Source organism: Perca fluviatilis, chromosome 16, assembly GCF_010015445.1.
Source record: "Perca fluviatilis chromosome 16, GENO_Pfluv_1.0, whole genome shotgun sequence".
In the NCBI taxonomy this organism is placed as follows: domain Eukaryota; kingdom Metazoa; phylum Chordata; class Actinopteri; order Perciformes; family Percidae; genus Perca; species Perca fluviatilis.
The window spans coordinates 31,531,460-31,556,410 of NC_053127.1; the positions used below are offsets into that span (position 1 = coordinate 31,531,460).

At 42.0% G+C, this 24,951-nt stretch overlaps 2 protein-coding genes across 5 annotated transcripts in view; one reads left to right on the forward strand and one right to left on the reverse strand.

Annotated features, from left to right (window-relative positions):
* Nucleotides 1-197: 197 nt before the first annotated feature.
* Nucleotides 198-10,712, reverse strand: tiprl (TIP41, TOR signaling pathway regulator-like (S. cerevisiae)). 3 transcript variants are annotated; one of them, XM_039778451.1, is made up of 8 exons: nt 10,583-10,712; nt 9,185-9,312; nt 7,250-7,429; nt 6,888-6,987; nt 5,133-5,264; nt 3,861-3,956; nt 3,667-3,729; nt 198-927 (listed from the first exon to the last, which is right to left on the reverse strand). In XM_039778451.1, exons 2-8 carry the CDS (start codon nt 9,307-9,309, stop codon nt 796-798), a joined length of 828 nt encoding a protein of 275 aa, XP_039634385.1. In that variant the 5' UTR covers nt 9,310-9,312; nt 10,583-10,712; the 3' UTR covers nt 198-795. The 3 variants fall into 3 exon arrangements, with proteins under 3 accessions (XP_039634385.1, XP_039634383.1, XP_039634384.1); XM_039778449.1 differs by having other exon boundaries at nt 10,553-10,705; XM_039778450.1 differs by lacking the exon at nt 10,583-10,712 and adding an exon at nt 10,429-10,563.
* A 10,616-nt stretch (nt 10,713-21,328) lies between these two features.
* The window catches only part of sptbn4a (spectrin, beta, non-erythrocytic 4a), a 44,306-nt gene continuing 40,683 nt past the window's right edge, over nt 21,329-24,951 (forward strand). The window contains exons 1-2 of one of the 2 annotated variants that reach the window (XM_039777922.1): nt 21,329-21,998; nt 22,216-22,370. In XM_039777922.1, coding sequence (XP_039633856.1) covers nt 22,248-22,370 — 123 coding nt within the window. In that variant the 5' untranslated portion in view covers nt 21,329-21,998; nt 22,216-22,247. Of the gene's footprint in view, nt 21,999-22,033; nt 22,371-24,951 lie in introns of those variants that run through there. The other variant, XM_039777923.1, reaches the window with a different exon arrangement.

Below are 24,951 nucleotides of genomic sequence, written 5' to 3' on the forward strand. Positions count from 1 at the left end.
AGAGCAGGATACCCAGGGCTCGGTTTACACCTATCGCCATTTCTAGCCACTGGGGGACCATAGGCAGGCTTGGGGAACTCATATTAATGTTAAAAAATCTCATAAAGTGACATTTTCATGCCATGGGACCTTTCAACGATTATCACAGACCCTTTTTTTGACAAAAAACGAAACAAAGAATTCAACCCAAGCAGGTGGCAGTTAGCTACATTTGCACAAACAGAATTTATTTGGCCATATCGAAGATATATTCACAAATGGAAAAACAAGCTTTTTCACCGTCCGTAAGTCACCGTAGAAAATACAGTAGACATATTTACAGAAATTCTTGATGACTTCAGAAAATACAGTGCCGTTTTGTGTAGCGGTTGCGTTTTTTTTTTGTTTTTTTTTACAAACACATTAGCGACATACTAATATTACAAGCGTGGAAGCAGCTACCCTACCTACTAATAAGTCTTTTATGTCAAAAGGGCGATCAATTTTGAGAGTGAAAAAAAATGTCTCATAAAACAAAATCAGTTCAAATATGAACAGAGCCAGAAGCTTGACCGAAGTATTTAACCGGGGGGGGTTAAAGTTTCTATGATATTACAAACTGTCTAAAGTCAGGTTGCGTTTGAGTTTTAAGAACACACCATCATAGTGGTCACATATAAAAACTATTCCTGTACAGATACTTCAGGGAAGATCAATGGTTGTTATGATACTGTAAGATTAAGGATGTGCTTCTGGACTACTATTCCCGTTTTTTTCATCATGCAACACATCACTGTGGACCTCTTAGTATACTGGTCACGGAAGGACGTCATTGACAGCGCTCCCAGGCTGCATCCCAGGGAGCTCCAGCCTCTCACACTCTGTCAGCTTCAGCGTTAGGTGCTGGGCGATGTCATTGGGTTCTGTGTACAGTGCAGCAGGAACATTCTGAAGGAGAGAGGGACAGGTTTAAGGCTACATTTACATTGCTATGTTTTGGAGAAAAAAAAACGGAGACGGAGACCTTTGGCAACACGGACACTGACACTGACGCCAACGTTTCGCCGCCCGACTGGGTCTTAGGCCGGCTGCACACTGCCTGCGTGGCGCGAGCGTGGCGTTTCTGTTGTGTGTCAGCTGCGTGGCGTTTTTTATGTCTTTGCACACCAGAAACGTGTCTGACGCGGCGCTGCTGCTGCTAGCCTTGTCTGGTCACATGGATGTTTCCCATTGATAAAATTAAATACCGTGTTAAACATAAATATATTCTGATCTGATTACAGCAAAGACAACGTCGGCAGTATTGACGGCAAAATAGGCTCCAGAATATTTCGTTCTGTATTGACAGGTGCAATATTTGAAAATCGGTAATTATTTATTATTATTACTACTTTAAATTACATTTATATCTGCATTTATGTCAAAACCTAGAGACTTTCAAACATCAAAATGTCATTTATTAAATGTATTTGTGTCAAAATAACATAAACATCTTTTCCTATTCTATTTTGCCTGGAAACACGTGAAAAATAGGCGTCGGTCCTATTTCTAGCATGCACGCTTTTTAGGTGCAGCTCGAGCCGCGCCTGATAGCCGAGACACACCAGGCGGCCGACCGTCGACAGAAAAGCCAGTCGGAATGATCAGTCAGGTCCCCGAGGTCCAAAAAACTGCCACGGAACACACTGAGGCGACACCGACTTGAGAAACGTAATAGGTCTCCATAGCAGCAGGCGGCGCTACTCTGTATTATTAACACATCACATGGGTTTGTTTTCTCCAGAAATTCAAAGCCAGACTGTCATGGCGGCTCGTTCAGAATACGATCTCATATTGTATTAAAATAGTTCATTGAAGCTTCTGAGAACATTTTAAGAGAGAAATAGGCCGTGCAGTTGCTGAATCTTCATTTCAGCTCAACAAAGGTCAGTTTAAAAGATTTTCGTCAGATTTTGAGCGACTCTAGTCACGCTCATTCCGCTCGCCATTTCCGTGTGAGTCCCGACTGCCCCGTCTCCGACTGAACATGTCAGGTCGGCCAAAATGAACGCCGACAGCCCCCCAGACGGCACGGGACACACCGAACAGACTCGAGTCACTGACCTCGCCAGACTGTCCGATGGACGATTATCGGCCCTGTGTGTCCCGGTCTTAAGACGTGTGTGTCACGCAGGCAGTGTGCAAGCTCTAACCTGTTACCATGGGAGCCGAAATAAAAACGGACACGCCACGCAGCTGACACGCTCACACCACGCTCACGCCACGCAGCCAGTGTTCAGCCGGCCTTATCGGCCAGGACGTCTCCTTCTCTGAGACTAAGCTCCTATGGTTACCGTGGCAAAGTTCTGCCAGCAGGGGGGAGTAAACCTGCTGCCTCCTGTTTATGCCCAGTATACCAGAATGTTGATGAGATATGAGGAGATAAACGGAGATTAGTTCTTCTACAGGAGCTAAAAACACTTTTAGTCGCATGCCGCCATTTATTAATTTATTTTCACTTCACTCTGCTTTTCATCGTGCCTAACAGGCGACTATTTTGACCCTTTGCCGTACGTACTCGTAACACATTTAAAGTTATTGTTAAATGCCCTTTTCCCATCTGGTGGTTGTTTTTGTTGTTCAACAGCTATTTACTAGTGAAATAAGTTATTGTTATAGTTATTACGTTATTATTAAATAATTTAATTTTGAACATATGGCCTTAGCAATAAACAAGCCGTTCTTTAATGTCGCCAACTCTTGTTTAGTACCCTTCTTTTTTTTTTTTTACTTTCTTAAAAAGTATCAGTTCAGGCACCGGTACCGTTTTAAAAGTACCGCTTTAGCACCGGTATCCAATCCCAACAATACCCAACACTAATATTGACTCTAGATTCAATTGTGTGACTAGATTCACACATTTTTCTTTTGTTTACAGTAAATAAATAAATAATAAACAAATGCAAATCTTAAAATCAAGTTCATAAAGCCTGCATTCATTTGATTCCCAATCAATATACACTGGTAAGAATTGCTTTCCATTGTTAATATGTACTTAAAAACTGTTTTTTTTAAAAATAATTTTAATCATGTGATAAAACATGCGATTATAGAACTATAGAAATAGAAATTCTGCGATTAATCGTTTGACAGCCCTAAAAAAAAAAAAAAGTATTCCCAGTGGCTAAGGCCTGTTGGGGGGCAACTTAGGCTTGGTGGGCCGCCAGGCTTACAATACACTTCATCACCTGAGCAGTACGGGTAGGGGGGGGGGGTTATTTTGGTTATTGGTTATTTTTTTAACCAATGATTCACCTAAATATGTTCTGTTCATACGGTACCACTGACAGCGACTACATCATATCTGTTTCCAGCAAAACAGACAGAGAATCCATGTTATGTTCTTCTTTACAAAGTAAATAAATGTCAGACTGACTGACATTTGATCTGCCTTCTTCTTAGAAAACTATCAGTTTTTAGAAATGTCTCGTAGCATACTGTCTCTAGAAGTGTATTATTCAACTTTTGTTTTTGTTGAAGAAGAAAAAGAAAACTGCAATACTCAATACTTTCCAACCGCAATACTTCTAGAATCGCAATAAACGGAAATCCAAATCCAATCGGCGCCCATGTAGCGCGAGAAGAATCCAATCGGGACAAAAGCACACCGTCCCAGCCCTAGTGAGTGTAAGACGGGTCACAGCTCACCTTCAGTTCTGCTATCTGGCTTTCTCTCGTGCTGAACTCTCGTAGCATGAAGTTCTTCCCAGCCTGGAATCAAAAACAGCAACCGCACCCATTACTTGTTAGAGCCTTTACCGTTAGTCAGTGTGGATAACTTCGCCCACATTTAAATTGCACCATGCGCTGTACTTGGTCCCGGCTGGAGGAAACCAACTTGCCTCGTGATACAGTCGTGTGTCATTTATTCTGATCAGCACTCCGTCCACTCGTAGGAAGAAACGCAGCAACAAGAAGAAACTGGTGGGCATCACCCTCTGCATCAGCAACAGGACACACAGCAACATGTTACACTCAACTTATTCGTTCAAACTGTTCGCATGCATCAAGAAACTGTATATTACAGAAATGCAACAAAAAAAAAAGCTAACAAATTGCATGTTTTTAGCTAGCTACGGGCATTTTGTTGGCCTTTGAAGCAATTTGTTACATTTTGTGGAGCCGATTGTTTTCCCCTGTGGTGGGCGTGGCTGTCGGAGTACGAGGCCATGCGCTCTGTCTCTATGGGCAGCTTTTAGCGGTGAATGTGTTGAACTGCGAGAGCTGGGCTCTCCCTGAAACGTCCCTGAATGAATTAAGGGTTAAAAAACATGAGCTGAAGAGAGAATTACGCACCGATTACACAGACTGTGGCCGAAAAATTAATTCAAAGCTTAGTCTTCCTCTTAAATCAGGGTTTTCCTGACCATTAGAAGGTTTGGGTGCAGCACCTAAGCCAAATGAATGTAACTTAAAAGACTTTTCTCAGATCTAACGATTGGAGTTGGACTTCTTTAGCAAGTTTTGTCTTGAAGCCTTTTGAGAGTTATTTATTTATTTATTATTATTTGCTCTAGTTTCAGAGACAGATATGGTGATAACTGTCCAAAATTAAAAAGACTCGAAACTACCACAAAGTGACACAAACTGACTACAAAGAGATGCCAAATAACCACAGAGATGCAAAATCACCCCAAAGAAAAACACAAAATCTATGGGGAAATTGCTGCTTTTTTTTTTTTTTTTTATTGAAAAATGTCACATTTTCTTGAGGAAGGACGCCTAAACCCCCCCGCTTTCACAAACCGTGGGAAACCAATGTTACTAAATCTGGTCGTCATTTTGATCAATAGTAGTAGTAGATAACTTTATTGTCCCCGTGGGGCAGTTGAGTTTGCGGCACAGTCACAAGGCACTTCATCAGACATATGATACAAAGAAATAGTCCCTACATCAGACACCGGCAGACATAACATGAAGAACATACATCACACACTACAATACACTATACACCCTTGGGTATGACCAGGCCAGCTGGACATCTAGCTTATTTTGACTGATTTAAGGCTTTTATGGCTTGTGGTACTAAAGAGAATTTGGATCTGTTCTTGGTCAGAAACGACGCCTAGATGGCAGTAGTTTAAAAATGAGTTGAACATCAACGCAGCACTCACAATTTTGGCGCTGATCATCGAGACGCCGTGGTCGTGCAGCTCGTCCTCGAACAGCAGCACCTCGTCGAAGAACATGATCTGTTCCCGAGCCTTGAGCTTCTCCATGTCGATACGCTCCGCCGTCTTCACCACCTTCACATCAACCCCAGGTGGAAATCAAAACACTCACATAAATCACACACACATAACAAAAATAACAAAAAAGGTGGTGAATATGCTGTGTTCCGTTCCATTACTGAAGATCTGGAAGGATCTTGTTGGAAAACTACCACACTCCCTTACAGAACTTCTCTGTCACTCAGAGGGACATTAGCAGACTCGCTCTGCTGACTGGCTTTTGCGTCACGTTCCACGAGCTCGCTCTGAACTTGGAAAAAATGCTTTTAACTTCAGGCTACATTTACATCGCTACATTTTGGTTTAAAAACGAATATCTTTTGCTACGGTTACACCTCTCATTCCCCCTGCTCTGGTGTTTCCGAGCCCCTAAACCAGAGACATTTGAGAACACTTCCGACGCTCTTTTGGTTTGGAATCTGCAGGGTTGTGTTGCAGTCGCGACGGCCGCTAACGGAGACCTCTGGCAACACCGACACGGACGCCAACGTTTCGCCGCCTGATTTGACGTTTCGTTCTCTGAGACTAAGCTACTGACGTTACCATGGCAACTACCAGCAGCGGGCGGAGTACACACACTGCCTCCTGTTTATGCCCGGTATACCAGAATGTTGATGAGATATTTTGGTTTGGCCCTGTTAGTTTAAAACTGAGATTAGTTCTTCTACTGGAGCTAAAAACACTCGTGTGCCCAGAGATAGCTTTTGGTTTTAATCTCTGCTTAAAAACCAAAATGTAGCACGGTAAATGTTGACTTGGTGCAAATTACAAAACTTTCTTAAAGCTCCATTGTGTAATTTTTTAGAGTTGATTCTTAGCAAAGACGCCTTTGTTCTTTCACAAATATGTGCTCATTCATATGTAGTTACTTCCACCAACTAATCAAAGTATTCTCCTAAGTGTAGAATCTGACATTCAGAATACATACGAGTCGCTCGAGTGGCGGCAGTCATGTAGCGCCTCCATCTTTAAAACACATTAGCCAAAGAGGGACATACCTCCGCCTTTCGCCCTCTTACACCTATTGGCACCGTGACGAATGCCAGGGGGAGATTACTCGATCTGCCGGCAGATCTGAAAGCCTGTTGAAGATGGAGGATCGCGCTGATACTTTACTAACATTAGCTTGCATTCGTTTGGGAACGTGATAGCTGATGTTAGCAATGAAATTGTACCAAAATAACGTCAAACTATTATTACACTGGAAGGAACCCTCACGGACAAAGTCGTACTTCTCTGAATAATACGGCCACCGTAGGAGTTAAAATACGCTTGGAATGGGAGGGGGCTAGAAAGTAATATTCAGTTGGTTGTCATACAATTTCGCCGCTAGATGGGAGAAATTCTTACACAATGTAGCTTTAAAATGAACTCAATTGTGCCTCTTGGAAAATTTTGAAATCTAAACCTGTAAACTTCTACTTGTAACTGCTCTGCATAATTGTACTCTTTGCATCCCTATTACCCTAATTTATTTATAAAATCATTTTTCTAATTCAGAAAGTTTTAGTGTCTTTCTATTTTTTTTTTTATGATGGTGTCACTTTGTAATTTCACACGATGTCTTTATAAAAGAAGGCTGCCCCGCAATCATTTATGAGTATTTAAATGAAGGTTGAATGAATGGCTATGACCCACCTGCAGCTGCATACTTTCTCCTATAAGAGTGCCTTTGTAGTCTGTAGTGTATGTCCAGTCGTAAGGTCTCACCACCTCCTTGGAATGTTCAGAGTCAGCTCTGGAAGGAGATCACAGAGATTCATGTTAACTACGCAGGGGACACGCTTTGTGTCTGGGAATCAACGGCTTTATAGACCTTTCACATCGTTTTCCAACAAAGAACTCCAGTAGTTGCTCTGACATGAATATCTGTGATGTCATGTGGTGGCCGGTTGACACATTTTAAATTCTCAACATTTTTTCCTGCTCTGAAACCCATGACAGCTGCGACATATCAAAAGTTAACAAAAAGGATCCCCCAGCTGGGTGGTTAGTCTTGCCTGCTCTCCTGCCATTCCTGAGCACAGGCCACCTTGACAGCGTCCTCCATGTTGTTGACTCTCTTAAGGGCGTCGATGGCGTTGAATTCGATGCCGTAGCCTTCTGTGTGTTGGATGCGCAGGATGTTGTCACCAAACATCATCTCTGGAAGGGAGGGCATGTTCATCTCCTCCGCTAACCTGGAAAAGGCAAACGGCAAACAGCTGGCTAACACCTTTCAACCTTTAAAGCTATAGCGCGTAGTTTCTGTCTCCCCCATGAGAAATTCTAAGTAATGAAAACAACACTGTCGGTGCATCCACATGATACAAGCCTTCGGTGACCGTGCACCGCCCCCCCGCCTTCCTCCACGCAGCGCTGACACAGAGCATTAAAAAAAAAAAACATGGACTCTTCTGAAGAGGTAATTATCAATATCTATATTTCTGCGCGTGGATGTCGCCAGACGACACCATATTGTAAACACAGCCATACTGAGAAGTCCAGAGAGAGTTGTGTGGAGCTGATAGTCTTAATTAGCTTTGTATCGACTCATTTGGCAACGGCTTGAATGTAACGGACGTTCATTAAGATAGAATAGTTACGCACTAAAGCTTTAATGATGCTGACAGAGAATTAAATATTCAAACAAAAAGCCAAGACCAAATGGCCTCAGGAGGAAAAGCCAAGTAAGGCCTAGTTTTATAGACTGGCTGAAGTTAATGACAGACACAGCCTCAATTGAAGATCTTATTCCAAGACTGAATAATCGTAGGGGTAAATTCTCCCAGGTCTGGTCTCATTTCCTGCATTTTATTCAATTTGAACTGACTAGTGCCCAATAATTAATATTATTATCAAGCCTAATTCGATCTCAGCCAACGCCCCCATCTTATTTTTATTTTTTCCTATTTTATTGATTATTTAGGTGTATGTGTTTTTATCGTGAATTTGTGTTGCTATGAAACGTGAAATCCACTTTAAATGCAATCTAATGTAAACCCAATGTCTTGACCTTTGTAATTTTTTAGTGTGTGTGTGTGTGTGTGTGTGTGTGTGTGTGTGTGTGTGTGTGTGTGTGTGTGTGTGTGTGTGTGTGTGTATAAAACTTTGCCCTGGTCATTGCAGTTGACTATTTTATATCAATTATGTGTGTTACATGTTTTTCTAAAATTGATTTGATTGATTGATTGTAATAAGCTTACCGTTGAACTTTAATTGAATGCTGCATTCTGGCTTTTAGGGCTGTATGTCGTTGTCTTTAGTTTGTATGCAGGCTATGTTTTTTGAAGTCCCATTTGATTGAGAGATAACTGTGGGGAACGGGTCTGTTCCAGTGTTGGTAGCTGAAGTCTATCAACTTGTGCCTGTTGAAGCGTTTGTCCAGCAGCCTTCATTAAAGATGGCGGCATGGTCACACGCAGCGGCCCAGAGCTCTTTGTGCTTTAGTGGTGCTTTTGGTTTGTGTGCAATTGTATGTTTTCTTACTTTTTAAGATACCTTGTATATATTTTGCTTTTATTCATAGTTGCTTTTGTCAACTGTGTGTTCTGTTTACTTAACTTTGTTCCATTTATAAAAAATGTATGCACACTGCGGAAGAGCTATAACCTTTCCCTGAATCAAACCTTGGGCCTGTTGTGTCAACAACACTAAACATCAACCCACAAGACCAGTACTGAGGTCTGCAGGTTTAGGAGGGTACAGGTTGCAAAACTGGGCCCATGCAGTACTCAGAGACACAGTGTCACGTTTTTGTGTTACCTTTTTTTGGCTAATCATTTTATACACACTTAGAATGGAATTAAAAAAGAATGATCTGCTGTGTTGAACATACCTGGGATGCCTAAAGTGAGTAAAAGCTGAACCCACCGGAGGGCCCAACAGAGGTTAACAAGTAAAAGGCAGAAAACAGTTACACATATCTGCTACCTACTGTTAGAGGAACATCTCACCGTTCAATGTCTTTGGATTTCATGATGTGGTTTCTGGCAGCAGTAACTGTCCATGGTCCAAAGGTGTAGTCCTGCTTACTGCTCTTAAAGCCATGGGACATCATCGTGGACAGAGAGGCCAACATCAACTACAAAAGAGATCAATGGCAGACTGTCCGTTAGTTGTCCGTCATCACTGTCGGCTACTTCTCAACTGTTGGAAAGAAACACTGAGCTGACTGAGTTGGATGTGGTTTAGGAGGTCAGGGCTCCTGTGCAGGCCACTCAAGTTCCTCCACACCAAATCGGTAAACCTATTTCTCTAGCTGCATGTTAACATTTATACAGGGTCTGTAAAAAAAAAAAAAAAAAATGTTCACAAGGCACAAGTTCAGCAGTTTTGGACTTGCACCTTCCTAAGAGTCTGAGGGTGGCCAAAAATCAGGTCTAATAATTTTCTACATACTATTGTTACCAAGGAAATGGTAGGTAGGGAGAAACACACATGCAAACAAACAAGGTAAGGAGGAGAAAAACTGGACTGGCAGTAAACATTTTAAAAATAATCCTCCAGCCCACCAGACCCCAATTGCTTGGGACCTGCCTGCAGAGTTGCTGACACACACACACACACACACACACACACACACACACACACACACACACACACACACACACACACACCTCTCTTTTGTTATGCCATCTACATTTCAACTACACAGACACTGAATGAGTTTGCTGTTGTTAGTGCATGCTGTCTTTGTCTTGCTCTTCATTGACGTTGAAATACACACCATGTGCTCTGTATGTAGCTAGGCCTGCCTACTTTCTTGACCTGCACTAATACAAATAAATGGACTGTTTGCACAATTAATGCTCACTTCAATTACCTACACATTTTAAGTGTGTAGTTTTAATTCAGTTCATAATTTCCAAATGCTCTCTTCAGCCTCCACCAAGTAAAAAAAGTCATATAATGATGTATTAAGTAATGACGTTCAAAAGACTTAGCTAGCTAGCGTTACAGTTGTTCGGCTGCTAGGTTTTTGTTTTTTATCCCCCATTGTACCATTTTTCAAATACCATTAACGTTAGCTAGCTACACTTACTAGAATATTGGATTGCTGTACACCTCTTTCGTTAAATGGGTACACTAATTTCAGCAAAAATAACTATGAAAAGCGTTTCAAAATGTATTTTCTTTTAGTTTCTGAAAAATATATGCTTTAACGTTGACAATAAGGTTAGTTTCGCATTCCAATGACCTGCTTCAGAGAGCACTCTGTCGTGGCGGTTGAACCTTAAAGACGGCCGTCCATGACCAGAAAACTCGCAGTCACTACAACTGGGTGTTATAACGAACATTAACAGAAAGAAAAATCTGTTTACCTTGGATGCTGTCAACTGTTAGTTAGCTACCTGTCATGGAGGCTACGTGAGTGCGCCGGTATAAACTGTCCGGTTATGTTGCTACGCTGACGCTGTCGTTCCGCTCTTTCTTTGTGTCCGTTTCCTGCTGTTGCAGTCTGTCTCCTGGTCCTAAACACCGGTCTGTCTACATCAGAGCCAAGTCCCCCCACCCCCTAGCTGTTGCTGCATTCACTTTCTGGGTGGATGCTCTAAAGTAAATGCAATAATATATCATCATCAGCACCATCGCCTAAACATGTAGGAGACTCTTCACTTGATATATAAAAGATCATCTTAATCATCTAAATGCATTAAAGGTCCCATGGCATGAAAATTTCACTTCATGAGTTTTTTTTTTTAACATTAATATGAGTTCCCCCAGCCTGCCTATGGTCCCCCAGTGGCTAGAAATGGCGATAGGTGTAAACCGAGCCCTGGGTATCCTGCTCTGCCTTTGAGAAAATGAAAGCTCAGATGGGCCGATCTGGAATCTCCTCCTTATGAGGTCATAAGGAGCAAGGTTACCTCCCCTTTCTCTGCTTTGCCCGCCCAGAGAATTTGAGAGAGACATCATGGCTTTCAAACGAGCAAAGTGGCAGTTGGTCAAGGCCACACCCCCGTCCACCTTGCCCCCCCTCTCTCCTCCTCAATAGCTAAAGACACAGAAATGGCACATCCTAAGGAAAGCACATTGTGGGACTGGCTCTAGTGGCTGTAATTCTGCACCAAAGCTGAATTATGGCAAATAGACTTCAGTTACAGTATTAGGGGACCATAAGGTCTATATAAAAGAGACTTCAGATACAGTATTAGGGGACCACTAAGGTCTATATAAAAGAGACTTCAGATACAGTATTAGGGGACCACTAAGGTCTATATAAAAGAGACTTCAGATACAGTATTAGGGGACCACTAAGGTCTATATAAAAGAGACTTCAGATACAGTATTAGGGGACCACTAAGGTCTATATAAAAGAGACTTCAGATACAGTATTAGGGGACCACTAAGGTCTATATAAAAGAGACTTCAGATACAGTATTAGGGGACCACTAAGGTCTATATAAAAGCATCCAAAGAGCACCATGTCATGAGACCTTTAAGGAGCAGAAACCTTGATCACTGCACACTCTCCATCTGTCCCTGGCTCAGGTCCTCATTTAGATTGGTCAGCTACCAGGAGAGAAAACATTTGTAGAAAGATTGCCCTCTAGTGGCAAAACGGTGTCTCTCTCACACACACACACACACACACACACACACACACACACACACACACACACACACACACACACACACACACACACACACACCATGGATGTGGCTGCCTCTGCTGAATTAATTATTTGTAGGGTGAGGCTATTTGCACCCCTGGTATAATTGGCAGTGTACGCTATTCGTACCCTGGTGCAATTAGAAGTGAATGCTATTCATACCCCGGTGCACACAGCAATGTGTTCTATTAATACCCTGTCTGGTACCAATATCAATGTCTGCTATCTGCATTCCTGTGCATTTACCCTGGCATATTGATCACACAATGTAATAAAAAAATTTTTTAAAAATACTGGGAAAATGTGGAGAAAAAAAATCTTTTTTTCCAGGCTAGAGCAATAGTCCCTACTGAATCACTGTAACCCCAGGTGTACATTTATTTTTCAATGCTTACAACAATCTGTACACACAAGGTTACCATATTATCACCCTATACAGTTAATATGGATGAGATGTTATTTGCCTATTTTACACATCCAAGAGACACAGATCAAAATGAGCATTTATAAATAGTGCATAGTTTCTGTCACCCCCATGAGGAATTCTAAGTAATGACAACACCGCTGTTGTTGCATCCACATCACACAAGCCTTCCAAATTCACGTGTGCGCCCCCACCCCTCCTCCACACAGTTGCTAGTAGCCAAGGAGGACACGGAGGATAAAAAAACAAAAAACAGAGGATGTCTTAGAGGAGGAACCTGCTATGGATACGATGGAGGCCAGGCTCATGTGATATACGCAGGGTGTGATTTATTTTTATCCTCCCCCCCTCAAAGTGATCATCTACTTCACCAATTGCCTAGACTATATATTAATTATATACCTACAATAGAAGTATTTTAGCGCTGTAACGTAAACACATAGTGCCATAACGATAAAATCCGAGAGGCAGATGCTGGTTGTATTTAGCTGCTACAGAGCTCCGGGACTCCGGCTTCCAGCGGCAGATGTTTAGCCACCAACAGGTGACTGTTAGCCGGCTACAGGCGCCGCCAGATGACAGTACTTTCAGGGGCCGTGGTAGTGGAGAAAAACATCGGATTTGGATTAAAACATTCCGAGGAACAAACAAGTGTTTCCTGTTTTTATGTTGACACCACGTTGTGCTATTTCATTTTGACATTATTTCCCACTGGATATGGAAGTGTATAAGACAGGACTCTATGAGGGCATTTATATCCCACAATGCAATGTGGTCATTTATATCAGATAATCAGACAGCGAGCAGGTAGCTGTCTGATAATAGATCAATAAGGCTTGTGGTTTAGTGGTAGAGTGGTTACACCATAACCCTGAAGTTGGTGGTTCCAGGCTCCACTAGCACATGTCAAAGTGTCACTTACTACATTCTACTGTGATTAGTAATCAATTCATTTATATGGCACTTTAAGTAGACCAAAGTGATGTACATAATAAATAAAGACATAGTACATAACTCACACAGGCAAAATACAAATAAAAGAAGTTAAGAGACACAACAATAGAACAAGGCCATACAGTAAATAAAAATGTCAATGTCTGGTGTCAAAGGCTAAGTTAATTCAATTAGGAATAAAGTTGTCTGTTTGTATGTAAAGTACAGGCCAAAAGTTTGGACACACCTTCTCATTCAATGCGTTTCCTTTTTATTTTCATGACTATTTACATTGTAGATTCTCACTGAAGGCATCAAAACTATGAATGAACACATATGGAATTATGTACTTAACAAAAAAGTGTGAAATAACTGAAAACATGTCTTATATTTTAGATTCTTCAAAGTAGCCACCCTTTGCTTTTTTATTAATAAGGGAAAACATTCCACTAATTAACCCTGACAAAGCACACCTGTGAAGTGAAAACCATTTCAGGTGACTACCTCATGAAGCTCATTGAGAGAACACCAAGGGTTTGCAGAGTTATCAAAAAAAGCAAAGGGTGGCTACTTTGAAGAATCTAAAATATAAGACATGTTTTCAGTTATTTCACACTTTTTTGTTAAGTCCATATGTGTTCATTCATAGTTTTGATGCCTTCAGTGAGAATCTACAATGTAAATAAAGGGTACTATTGCTTTGTCCCACAATCGACTGACATGGACAACTAATGCATATTTTTTGTTGGCATAGGCTATTAGAGTGGCCAGTGTTTCTGATAAATGTGTTTAAAATACGCATTTGAAATACAAAATTGTATTACGTCATTTGTATTTGATGGACTTGATAGAATGGCTTTGTATTTTCGATCTAATATCTAATATTTTAGTGTTCTGTATTTTTGTATTTAAAAAAATACTGAAAACACGTTCCCCGTAACTGTCTATGCGATGACGTCACATTATCCAAATTGACGCATTGACCCGGGCTTGTTAGGCATGACACTGGAGCATAAGGTGGGTGAAACGGGCTGCTTGGTATATTTCACAATAAATAGGCTAACGTAATAGTGTGTAACACTGGCCGTTATAGTCAAGTGTTAATTCTTGACATTAGTGAAGAAAGTGAGATTCAGACTATTTCCCTAATTATCAAGTGAAGGCCTCAGTGGTTGAGACAGAAACAGAAACCTGATGGAAATATGTAGTCCCAGTGCAAACGACCTCTTGTGGGGTCCCTTGTTATGCTGACAGGTTTGAACGATATCTAACTGACTGATATAACCTATTGCAGGGTCCTCAATGTTTTTTAGGAGAAGGACCCCAAACTTGAAAGAGAGGCGAGCATGGACCCCCTACTCATATTGTATAAAATGAAGTTGCATATTAAACTGGGCCTACAATAACATGTAGGGCGGCCTAAGGCCTTTACACATACCTTTTTATGGTGCATACAATACTAAGCTATTCAAATAATAATGATTTACATATGTTTAATGTCAAACATACATGTGGAAGGCACAGTGAATCTATCAGCTTACCTGTATCTGTGGATGGCTACCTTAGTGGCTACCTTATGTGGTGGTATTTCCAGAAACACCGTGTTGTGGTATGATGAGACTAAAGGGAAAGCTCACACAACATCAGGTCATTCACAGGTCAGGGGACGAGAACATTCGGCCACTAGGCCAGTCTCTGTTAACCAAACCTGCTCATGGATAATTATGTTCCTCTCTCTACAGATTCAGGGAATCTAGGCAGCTGTATGATAAGGGAATGTTTCGTCTCAGGACTGTCTCCTTTTGGAGGTCGGAGGGACAGCCACATTGTAGCCTATACTTCCCAGAGAGAGAGATAGGCTGAAATAGGCTTTTGTATCTGATACTTCCCAGAGAGAGAGAGAGATAGGCTGAACTAGGCTTCAGCATCTGTATTTATGGCGCCTGTAATATCTTTGCTTACCTTAAAGGTTCAGCTAAACGTAACGCGTCCAGAATGAGTTTAAATACACCTTCAGGAGGACAGGAACTTCAGAGAGTTGGACGGCACTGCACAATAACACATCTTGGTTAAAGGTCCCATGACATGGTGCTCTTTGGATGCTTTTATATAGACCTTAGTGGTCCCCTAATACTGTATCTGAAGTCTCTTTCCCGAAATTCAGCTTTGGTGCAGAACTACAGCCACTAGAGCCAGTCCTACAATGAGCTTTCCTTAGTATGTGCCATTTCTGTGTCTGAAGCTATTGAGGAGGAGAGACTGGGAGTGGCAAGGTGGATGGTGGGGGTGTGGCCTTGACCAACTGCCACTTTTCTCGTTTGAAAGCCATGATGTCTCTCTCTCATTGGTTGGCCAAATTCTCTGGGCGGGCAAAGCAGAGAAAGGGGATGTAACCTTGCTTGTTATGACCTCATAACAAGCAGATTCCAAAACGGCTCATCTGAGCTTTCATTTTCTCAAAGGCAGAGCAGGATACCCAGGGCTCGGTTTACACCTATCACCATTTCTAGCCACTGGGGGACCATAGACAGGCTGGGGGAACTCATATTAATGTTAAAAAACCTCATAAAGTGAAATTTTCATGCCATGGGACCTTTAAAATTTACTGCCTGCTTAATTGTCTCCTCAATTGAGTGTTCATTAAATGCTTCTGTGTAATTCATCAAGGTCTCCTGAACTTTCCTCACGTATGTGAAATGAGTTGTGCTGCTCCTGAGTTTTTCCTTAACACCTTACCTATAGACCCCCTAAACAGTCCCGCCCACAGCCGACTGCGGAAGTAAAAATCCCATTGATTTTCTCCATAAGGATTTAGAATATCAGTCATATTGTCTAAACCGTCCAAGGTGGACTGACCCCGAGCTATGTGGTTGTAAATCGAAAGTTTCTGCTCCTGTAGAAGCTAGAACTCTGTATGAAATCAATCAACCTTGTTTTAAGAAAAAACATGTTTTATCCGCAATCTTAGAGAAAAACTACACTACCCACAATCCTAAGCATAACAGCAACGTCTCTGATTGGTGCAACTCGCCGTTACCATAGAAACGTTTACCGTACACTGTACCCGCGAAACTGCGAACGGCTAGAGCGAGATTCTAACATTGAAGTCTATGATAGTTTCTGTACCTTTGCCTTTTTCGCCATTTTCAAAATGTTTTTTTGCGCAGAATGAAATGTGTTATGCTCACTATTCATCTCGTAGCTGGTTGGCTTGGTTCCAGACTTAAAACTCTAAATATAAGCAATTTTTTAAACATCAATGAAACAATTGAAAAAAGAGTCAGAGCCGTAAAAAAGTGGGTGGTCACTGTTGAACTCAGTAAGCTATCATCAATGCTAGGTTGTTGTTGTTGTTGTTGTCTTTTATGAATATGCTAATGTATCTCTGCTAATAATATGTTGGATTCATGTTAATGTATATTTTCAGACATATTTAAATGTTTGGGGGGGAAACAACTTTCAGCCCCCCTGTAGTGACTCTGAGGACCCACTAGGGGTCGTGGACCCCCTGTTGAAGATCTCTGTCCTATTCATAGTATATTACTATGGTAGGCTATATTTTCAACAGAAATGAAAAATATATGTTTGAACACTGTACATCACCATTGGAACTCCATTCATGCAGTTGAAAATATAATACAACATAATTATAGGCAACTGTCTAACTGGTGGCTTCTTGAGGATGTAAAAATAGAGTGACAGGCCAGAAAAGGTGGAGGGGGAGTGGCACAAAACAGGGCGTCGGGGGGTCCTCTGCCAAAAAAATGTTTTCTATTTGAATCCCATTTCCTGCATTTCTACATAAGTTTAGGGACTATGGTGATACAAAATACAGGAAATAATTAAGTTGATCATAATGATAAATTATTCCAGAAAGAATAGTACTAAACTATGAATGAGAAAAAGTTGTCTTACTTTCTTTATTGTTTAAAATAAGGGCAGATCACAGAGACAAATTTCAAACTAGGGGTGGGGGCACAAACTGGATTTTGAAAAGTGTGTGTGTGGGGGGGGGGGGGCATGTCCCCCCTGTCCCAAGTGGAAATTACGCCCTAGGCTACATTTAATGTAAGGAATTATTTATATCCTAGCTATAACATGTGCCGGTAGATCCAAATGCCAACAGTACTATTGGTATGTATTAGTACATGTGCTATAGTGCTTGTCCTTCCTAACTCCCTTAACCCTGTTATTTACTCACATGGCCAATTCCCCAAGGAACACCTCAGGAAGGCCAAATTTGGGGCCGAAACGTCGTGTGCCTGATTCTGCACTGTTAAATATTTTTGTGGAGAATTTAACTGTTGTGCGGACTTTACCTTATTTTAACAATTCCCCAAGTGCACATGGAACTGCACTCATTTATAAAACTGAAAATAAATCACTACAAGCAACAATGATAGAGTCACGTGTGTAAAGCCAAAACTTGTAGATTTGATCAGATTTGTTTCTGGTTGTGTAGAAATACAAAGTTAAAAGAGAAAGAGTGTAACACGTACTTTATTCTTTGTAGTTGGCCATCAGGATTTTTTGCCTTAGTATTGGTGGGCCCCAACAGTGATGCTGTTTGGGCGATTGGTGAGTCTGTCTGTCAGTCAGGCCGTCAGTCTTTCCAACTGTTTGGTCCAGAGTATGATATTCAGCATATGTATACTAACCAGAATCCCATTCCATTTTCTTTGGATGTCCATGGTGTGCAGAGAATGGCTCCAAATGATTTTCATGAACCCCTGACATTTTGTGTCTGCATGGTCTCCAGAACAAATGAAACTATAAGTTGTGGTGGATATTAATGGTTCTAAAAGGATGAATTCTTGTGGTTTTTGAGACCCCCTCAACTTTCACCAAAATGTTTATCCTGTACAAGGTAGCGATGATATGGTTTTTTTTTGTCATCTTCATTTACAGCCTCCACTGTGCCATTCTGAGTCTCTTGTGGTCCAGGTCTTTGGTTGAAAGTACTGTTTTGGAATCTGATGGTCTTTTGTCAATGTTGCTGGGTGGCAGAACAATAATGGGTCCCAGCTGGATAGTTCGCTCTCTAAAACAAATCATTCAAAAATGTCAAATGGTCTCTTTTAGCCGCACTTAAAGTTAAATCGGACCACATTAATAAACAAGTATATTTAAATATAATATAATTCAAGAATTCAACCTTCGAAAAATATCAATTCTGCTTATCAACTAAATACATACTTTATAGGGTTAGGGTTACTTTGTTTGACTTACCTTATTTTTTTCCCATCAGGGCAAACATGCATCAGTACGTTTGTTGTGACTTTTCCTGTTGTGAGTGTAAAAGACATTGCAGCCTCTAGTGGCTGCTCGTGGGAATTTTACTTGTACGGTTGTTTTAAAGGTCCAATGTGTAGGAATTTCTCCCATCTAGCGTTGAGATCATATATCGCAATCAACTCTCTCGCACCACGCAGTTCAAAGTACGTATTACAGCTACGGTAGCCTTCACGCTTCAAAAAGCCGGTCTCTTGCTCTTTTCAAAATCCTTTTTCTTTTTCTGGGGCAAGAAGAAGACTCCTGTTCCTGTAATTTGGATTTTGAATACGTGTGGTCCTCCATGTTTCCTTCTTCAAAACTTGCCGGGGCCGGGAAGCTACGATACCCATTAGCAGCATTAGCAGCACCTGGGAGTTTATCACGTGACAGCGAAAAACGCGGAAGGCGGAGCAGTATGTCCTGTATGTCCCTTACCGGCTAACGTATTTCAAGATGGAGTATGAATATGGAGCGTCTACCCCAGTTCATGCGAACGCAAATGTAAAATTTCAAGCCAAAAGGAATACTTGGAATTGATGGTGGTGGTAAATATTCATGAAAAAGGACAAGATTGTGAATGGGCAACACAGATTTTGATAATGAACAACTAAACACGTTACACACTGGACCTTTAAAATTCACTGGGAGGAAGTTTACAAAGGTAGTAGAAATAAAAAGCACTGAATTTTAGGACCATACTTTGAGGACACTGCACAGAGAAAAAGAGAAGAAGAAGCACTGAGCACAATCATTCTTTTTACATATGCATTTTCACCACCATTGGGGGTCAATTATTAATGTAAACGTTAACCTGGTGCATTATAAAAACTATTTGAGGGTTGCGTCTTGCTTGTACAATTTACAATGTAGGATTCTCTCTGAGAATCTCTTTTATATCCAAGCAATACTGGTATTGTAACTGAAATTTCCCTAACCTAATTCATATCGAATTGAATCAGAAATGTAATCGGATTGGGAACTTCGGAATCAAATCGATTCGGAAAATCATTGGCGATACCCAGCCCTTCATGGAGGTCAAAGCATTGGTGTAGTAAACTACGGCCTCACAGGGCGCCTGGGTAGCTCACCTGGTTGAATGTGCGCCCCATGTGCAGAGGCTCTTTGCAGCATGTCATTCCCTTTCGCTCTCTCGCCCCTTTCATGTCTAAGCTGTCCTATCAAATAAAGGCCTAAAATGCAAAAAAAATAAATAAATACAGCCTCACAGAGCTGCAAGCATAACGGTAAAGAAGAACCTTGTGCCCCTCCTAGTAAAATCAGCTTTGTTGGGTTATATGATCACCTGCGAGGGTTGGACTTAGTTGCTCCATTGCAGATTTGATCATGCAATGGCGCAACTACGTTTTCATCAGGGTTGGCTTGCATACTTGTTTGTCTTCACAGTGTTTATGTTTATCATAGACAGTGCAAGTTGGGCATTTTAACATGGGGGTCTCTGTGCACTGACTCCCTTTTGGAGCCAGCCTCAAGTGGCCTCTCAATGAACTGCAGTTTCGGGCATTTCTGTGTCATTTCTTAGCTCGATGGTGTTTTAAGCCCCCAACGTCTCCTTCCAGGCAGCGCTGCGACCATTGACTTCAAGGCACCTAACACTAGTTTTAACCCTAACCATAACCATAACCATTGCCTAAGCCTAGTGCTTGAGACGTTGGGGGCTTAAAACACCAATAAGCCATTTCGTACCGAAGGATGCCAGTTGGTTACAACCAAACTCTACCGCTCTTCCATAGATACAGCGCCACTCTGCCATTGCAACTCACACTGTGTAAGTTTTCCATTCTAACTTTTATATATATATATATTTAAATAAACTTTAAAACTATGACTAATACCAGCATGTTACACTTACAGTATTAAAACAACTACCTTAATGGATGATACATTTCTGTCTTGATGTCAATGGTGTTTTCAGAACGAACATGCTACTAGGCATGTTTTCACTGGGCACCGCACTAGTCTATTAAATTCTCAACTAATAAAAAATACACAACCAGCTAGAACAACAAAACTTGGTGGTTTAGGGTAGTGCTCCATTTCACTCTCTACTCATGAAACTTTAATCACCTCTGGATGCTATGATGACTCAATTTGATCACATTTTTGTTATTTTTAAAGAACAGTATATAGGCTACAAAAAAAAAATCCTCTTAATGCCACAGCACAAACAGAGACTAAAACTGAGAAGAACACATTTTTTGAGGACCTCAAATTGTCTTTTTCATTAATACTTTAGACCTGGTGGAGCGGTATTAGCGCTATGTGTGCACCCTCTGTACCCAATTGCCATATTTGCAGCAGGAGGATCACATGCAGGTCCCCTTAAAGAGGGAGCGTGAACAGTGATCCGAATCAGTCAGCTGCACCGTGGACCATGTGTGCAGGCATCCTCCTTCCCTCTCATTCAGCTGTTTTAAAACGACACCTCCCCCCCCCCCACCTCCTTCCCAAATCCCGCTCCGAGTGCAGTCATTTCTAGTGCAGAGAAATGTCCCTGGTGACACTGAGGGATGACGCAGACTCTCTCTTCCTTTTCTCCGTTTCACTACCCCCCCACCAACACCATCTTTTCCCTCTTTTGACTTGCTCTCTCCTTCCTATTTTGATCTGGCGCTCCCCCTTTCTCCATTTCCTCTCCCTGTCTCCCTCTCCCCCTCTCTCCTTTTGCCGTCTCCCCCCCCCCCCCTTTTTCTCCCCTCCATCTAGCTCTCTCTCCCTCTTCCTCTCTCTCTCTACTCCGGCACTGCAGTGCTGATTGTGATTGCACACACACACACACACACACACACATATACACTTACGCAAGCACACACACACACACACATACACACACACACACACACACACACACACACACACACACACACACACAGAGGAGCGTAGCTGAGAGGCAAGGACTGCAGCAGCATGCACCAACCGCGGCTGAGCTGTTTGGGGACACGAGGAAGGGGAACTGAGGAGAGAAAATAGTGTGCTATCTCACACCAGCCTACGTGTGCATCTTTGCAGCGGTGGGAACGATGCATTTCAAGAGCAGATAGCTTATGTTATCCGGCCTCCTCTGCACTGCCTCTGCATCCCATTCACCCTGCTCCTCCCACTCCAACTCTTCCTCCTCCTCCTGTCTACAGCATCAGTAGACCGGACTACAGATTGACCGGGACTGGCTAGTGGTGGATGGTCAGGTTCGCCCCGGCTGAAAGATTCTTCCGTGGCTATGCTACATCTACACCTTTCCTGATGGCTGGATTGTAATCGACATTTGAAACTAGAAGATAACCCACGACGCGAAAGGAATCTTGGATGTGTGTGTCATTCTTTACCAGTGTTGTCATTGGCGCATTTTCTCTATTTCGCTGGTTTGTTTTTTTTGCCTTCTCTGAGACTGGCTAGCAGGCACTGCAGCATCAGGACCGCAAGACCCATGAAGCAGTAGGGCATGAGGACCCAGGGGCGACCCAAAGGAAGGGCTTGAGTGCTTCCATTGCTACCACTGCTGCTGAGGTGCTTATCTTGATTTTTTTTTTTTTCTCCAGAAAAGGGTGTCTGGTGGGGGTAGGGGTGGGTGGTGACAGCGCAGGTACCCAGGCCCCTGCAGAGCAGAGCAGAGCGGGTGGCTCTTGCGTAAAGGAGGCAGAGCAGGACGTCCTGTGGGAAAGGGGGGAAGAAGGGCTGGCTCAAGCGTTGGGCTCCTGATGGTGGCTATTTTTGTCTCCCCTAGCTGAGTGATTGGGACAGCGGGTGGAAGAGAAGATGCTGATGGCCCGAGACACAGCGCGGGACGAGGCTCAAAAGCTACACAGGAAGTGGCTGAAGCACCAGGCCTTTATGGCGGAACTGGCCCGCAATAAAGAATGGCTTGCCAAGATAGAACAGGTGAGTGGAGGTGACCAGGGCATGGTGATGGAGGGAGGGAGGGTTGGATGGGGAGGTCAGATAGGCAGAGCAGGTGAGTCGGGGTTGGGGGGCAGGCCAAAGACAGAACATGAGTAATACTGGGTGTGGTGGCAGGAAAATCAAATAGGTGAAAGTGGGAGAGCTATCATCACTCAGCTTCCATTTCATCACTTTGCTTGGGGACATCCTGAATTACATTCTCAAGGTTATGTTGCTATAGCAGCTGTGTGGTTCAGGTTCACAGGTGGTGTGATCCCTGTGGTTCTCCGGTCTCTCTGCACAGGGGGGGTTTGACCACCTGAATTCCATTGATCAGTTATGGAGGTTACAGTGAATCATATAGAGGACACTTAAACCTTTGCAGCAGTGAAGGCCAAGCACACAGAGAAGGCAGATTCCTTTCACTCCCATGTTGCTATCTGTTAGGGACGCATATAAAGTCAGTTCACATCATGAAAACGGGTTTGCTTCTTTGCCCCAGATTCCCATCATGCTTTGCTTAAGTGACAGGGCACCATCTCATCCACACGGAATGTTCTCCATGCCCTCTGCCTCAGTGAAGCTCAGGTGGGCTCTTGAGATGTAAATTCTTCAACGAGACTCCATTTCTGCTAATGGCACGTTGCATTCGACCGGTTCGACCAGTCACAAATATATTGCCGCTATTATTAAGAAAAATGTGATGATCAGCTCAGTCACATGGAGCTGCGGATGAGGAGGACTCGTAGAGAATATGAGATGTAAGTGGATTCAGCAGTTAGTCGAGCAAAGTTTGCATAAACCAATGCTTTTGCTCATAATGTAGGAATGTGCATTGTGGAAAAATGTGTAGTTTATCTATTTTGTTCAGCACAGTGTAACATCCTTTGGTTGGGGAGGAGGTGGGGGGGGGGTTAGTTAAACCAGGAAGTGCTCTTTTGCATTCAGCTCCCAAGCATCATATGAAAGACAGAAGCCAAACAGAAACATTTTTTTTTGCAGCTGGAATCCTTTAAATCTCCTATTTCTTATAAAATATTTTTAATCATTATTTTCTCAGTAGGAAATTAAGGCAGGTTAATGATCCGATTTCTCATTTCCTTGCATGCATTTCAGTGGCCAAAAGCTCCGCCATGGCAAAATCTATCTGTGCACAATGATTTATTGTGTAAAGTGTGTTCCCTAACCCTAACCCTCGATTATTTCACACTCAGTTTTCATACTTAAACTTAAAATCTAGAAGAAAATGCGTGGCTCCTGTCAGTCCTCTACCTGCAACCGTGTAACAGTGTGACTAAAACACATGACAACGTTTAAAAGAATATGCTGAATAATGCAATTGCAGGGTTGGTGAGGTTTATCAGACTTTGACATTGCAAAAATGTATTTACAGTACATCTCTGATAAAATCCTGAGAGGTTGTGTTTGAATTATTCATTTTTTATTGAAGAGATTAAGAAATTCATTAAACTGCATAGATTTTTACACATTTGGTGGCATATACAGTTATTATTAAATATTCATAAAATAGCAGTGTAACTAATTATATCCATGGCCCAAGAAGACGAGCCCTACTACTGTATATTACCTAATGAGGAAATCCTCATAAGCCATCTTAGTTGTCCATGTGTGAAATGTATTTGAAGGTTTATCATAGTCTAGACCCTCCCATTGAGCCAGCAGACACCTCGACTTTGTCCAGTCACGATGCAAAAGAGCTAAAAGATTACTTCTGCATAGCAATCAATGTGTGCAGATAGGTTTGTGCTTTTAGTAGTTGACTCTTTATGTATTTTTTCTCTATTTATTTATTTATTAGTTTTTTCAAAAATTAAAATGTCTTAAAGGACCAGTGTGTAACGTGTTTAGTTGTTCATTATCAAAATCTGTGATGCCCGTTCACAAACTTGTCCTTTTTCATGAATATTTACCACCACCATCAATTCCAAGTATTCCTATTGGCTTGAAATTTTACATTTCGTGAGATTAGAATTATAAGGTTCTATCTCCACTTTTGGCCGAAATTGAGTTTTTGACATAATCTGATCCCTTAGGTGTTTATTAATGCCTGTGTGGTGTTATTTATGTAAAAAAATATTTTCTTAGTTAGTTATTAATAAAATAAAAAGGTTGTAAGGGATGTAAAGACTTTGATGCTCAATATCTCAGAACTACCCTAAACAGAGATAGAACCTTATAATTCTCAGCTCACGATTTGCATTCTCATGAACTGGGGTAGACGCTCCATATTCATGCTCCATCTTGAAATACGTTAGCCGGTAAGGGACATACAGGACATACTGCTCCGCCTTTCGCATTTTCGCTGTCACATGATAAACTCCCAGGTGCTGCTAATGCTGCTAATGGGTATCGTAGCTTCCCGGCCCCCGGCAAGTTTGAAGAAGGAAACACGGAGGACCACACGTATTCAAAATCCAAATTTCAGGAACAGGAGTCTTCTTTTTCCCCCAGAAAAAGAAAAAGGATATTGAAAAGAGCAAGAGACTGGCTTTTTGAAGCGTGAAGGCTACTGTAGCTGTAATACGTACTTTGAGTTGCGTGGTGCGAGAGTGTTGATTGC

Excerpts from the sequence above, each read along its gene's own strand:
- tiprl (XM_039778451.1), bottom strand. The coding sequence starts at position 9,309 with ATGTTGGCCTCTCTGTCCACGATGATGTCCCATGGCTTTAAGAGCAGT. Across the intron at positions 5,265-6,887 it reads GAGAAAGTATGCAGCTGCAG|GTGGTGAAGACGGCGGAGCG; the intron begins GTGGGTCATAGC and ends GTTGATGTGAAG. Across the intron at positions 3,730-3,860 it reads ACACACGACTGTATCACGAG|GCTGGGAAGAACTTCATGCT; the intron begins GCAAGTTGGTTT and ends TTTTGATTCCAG.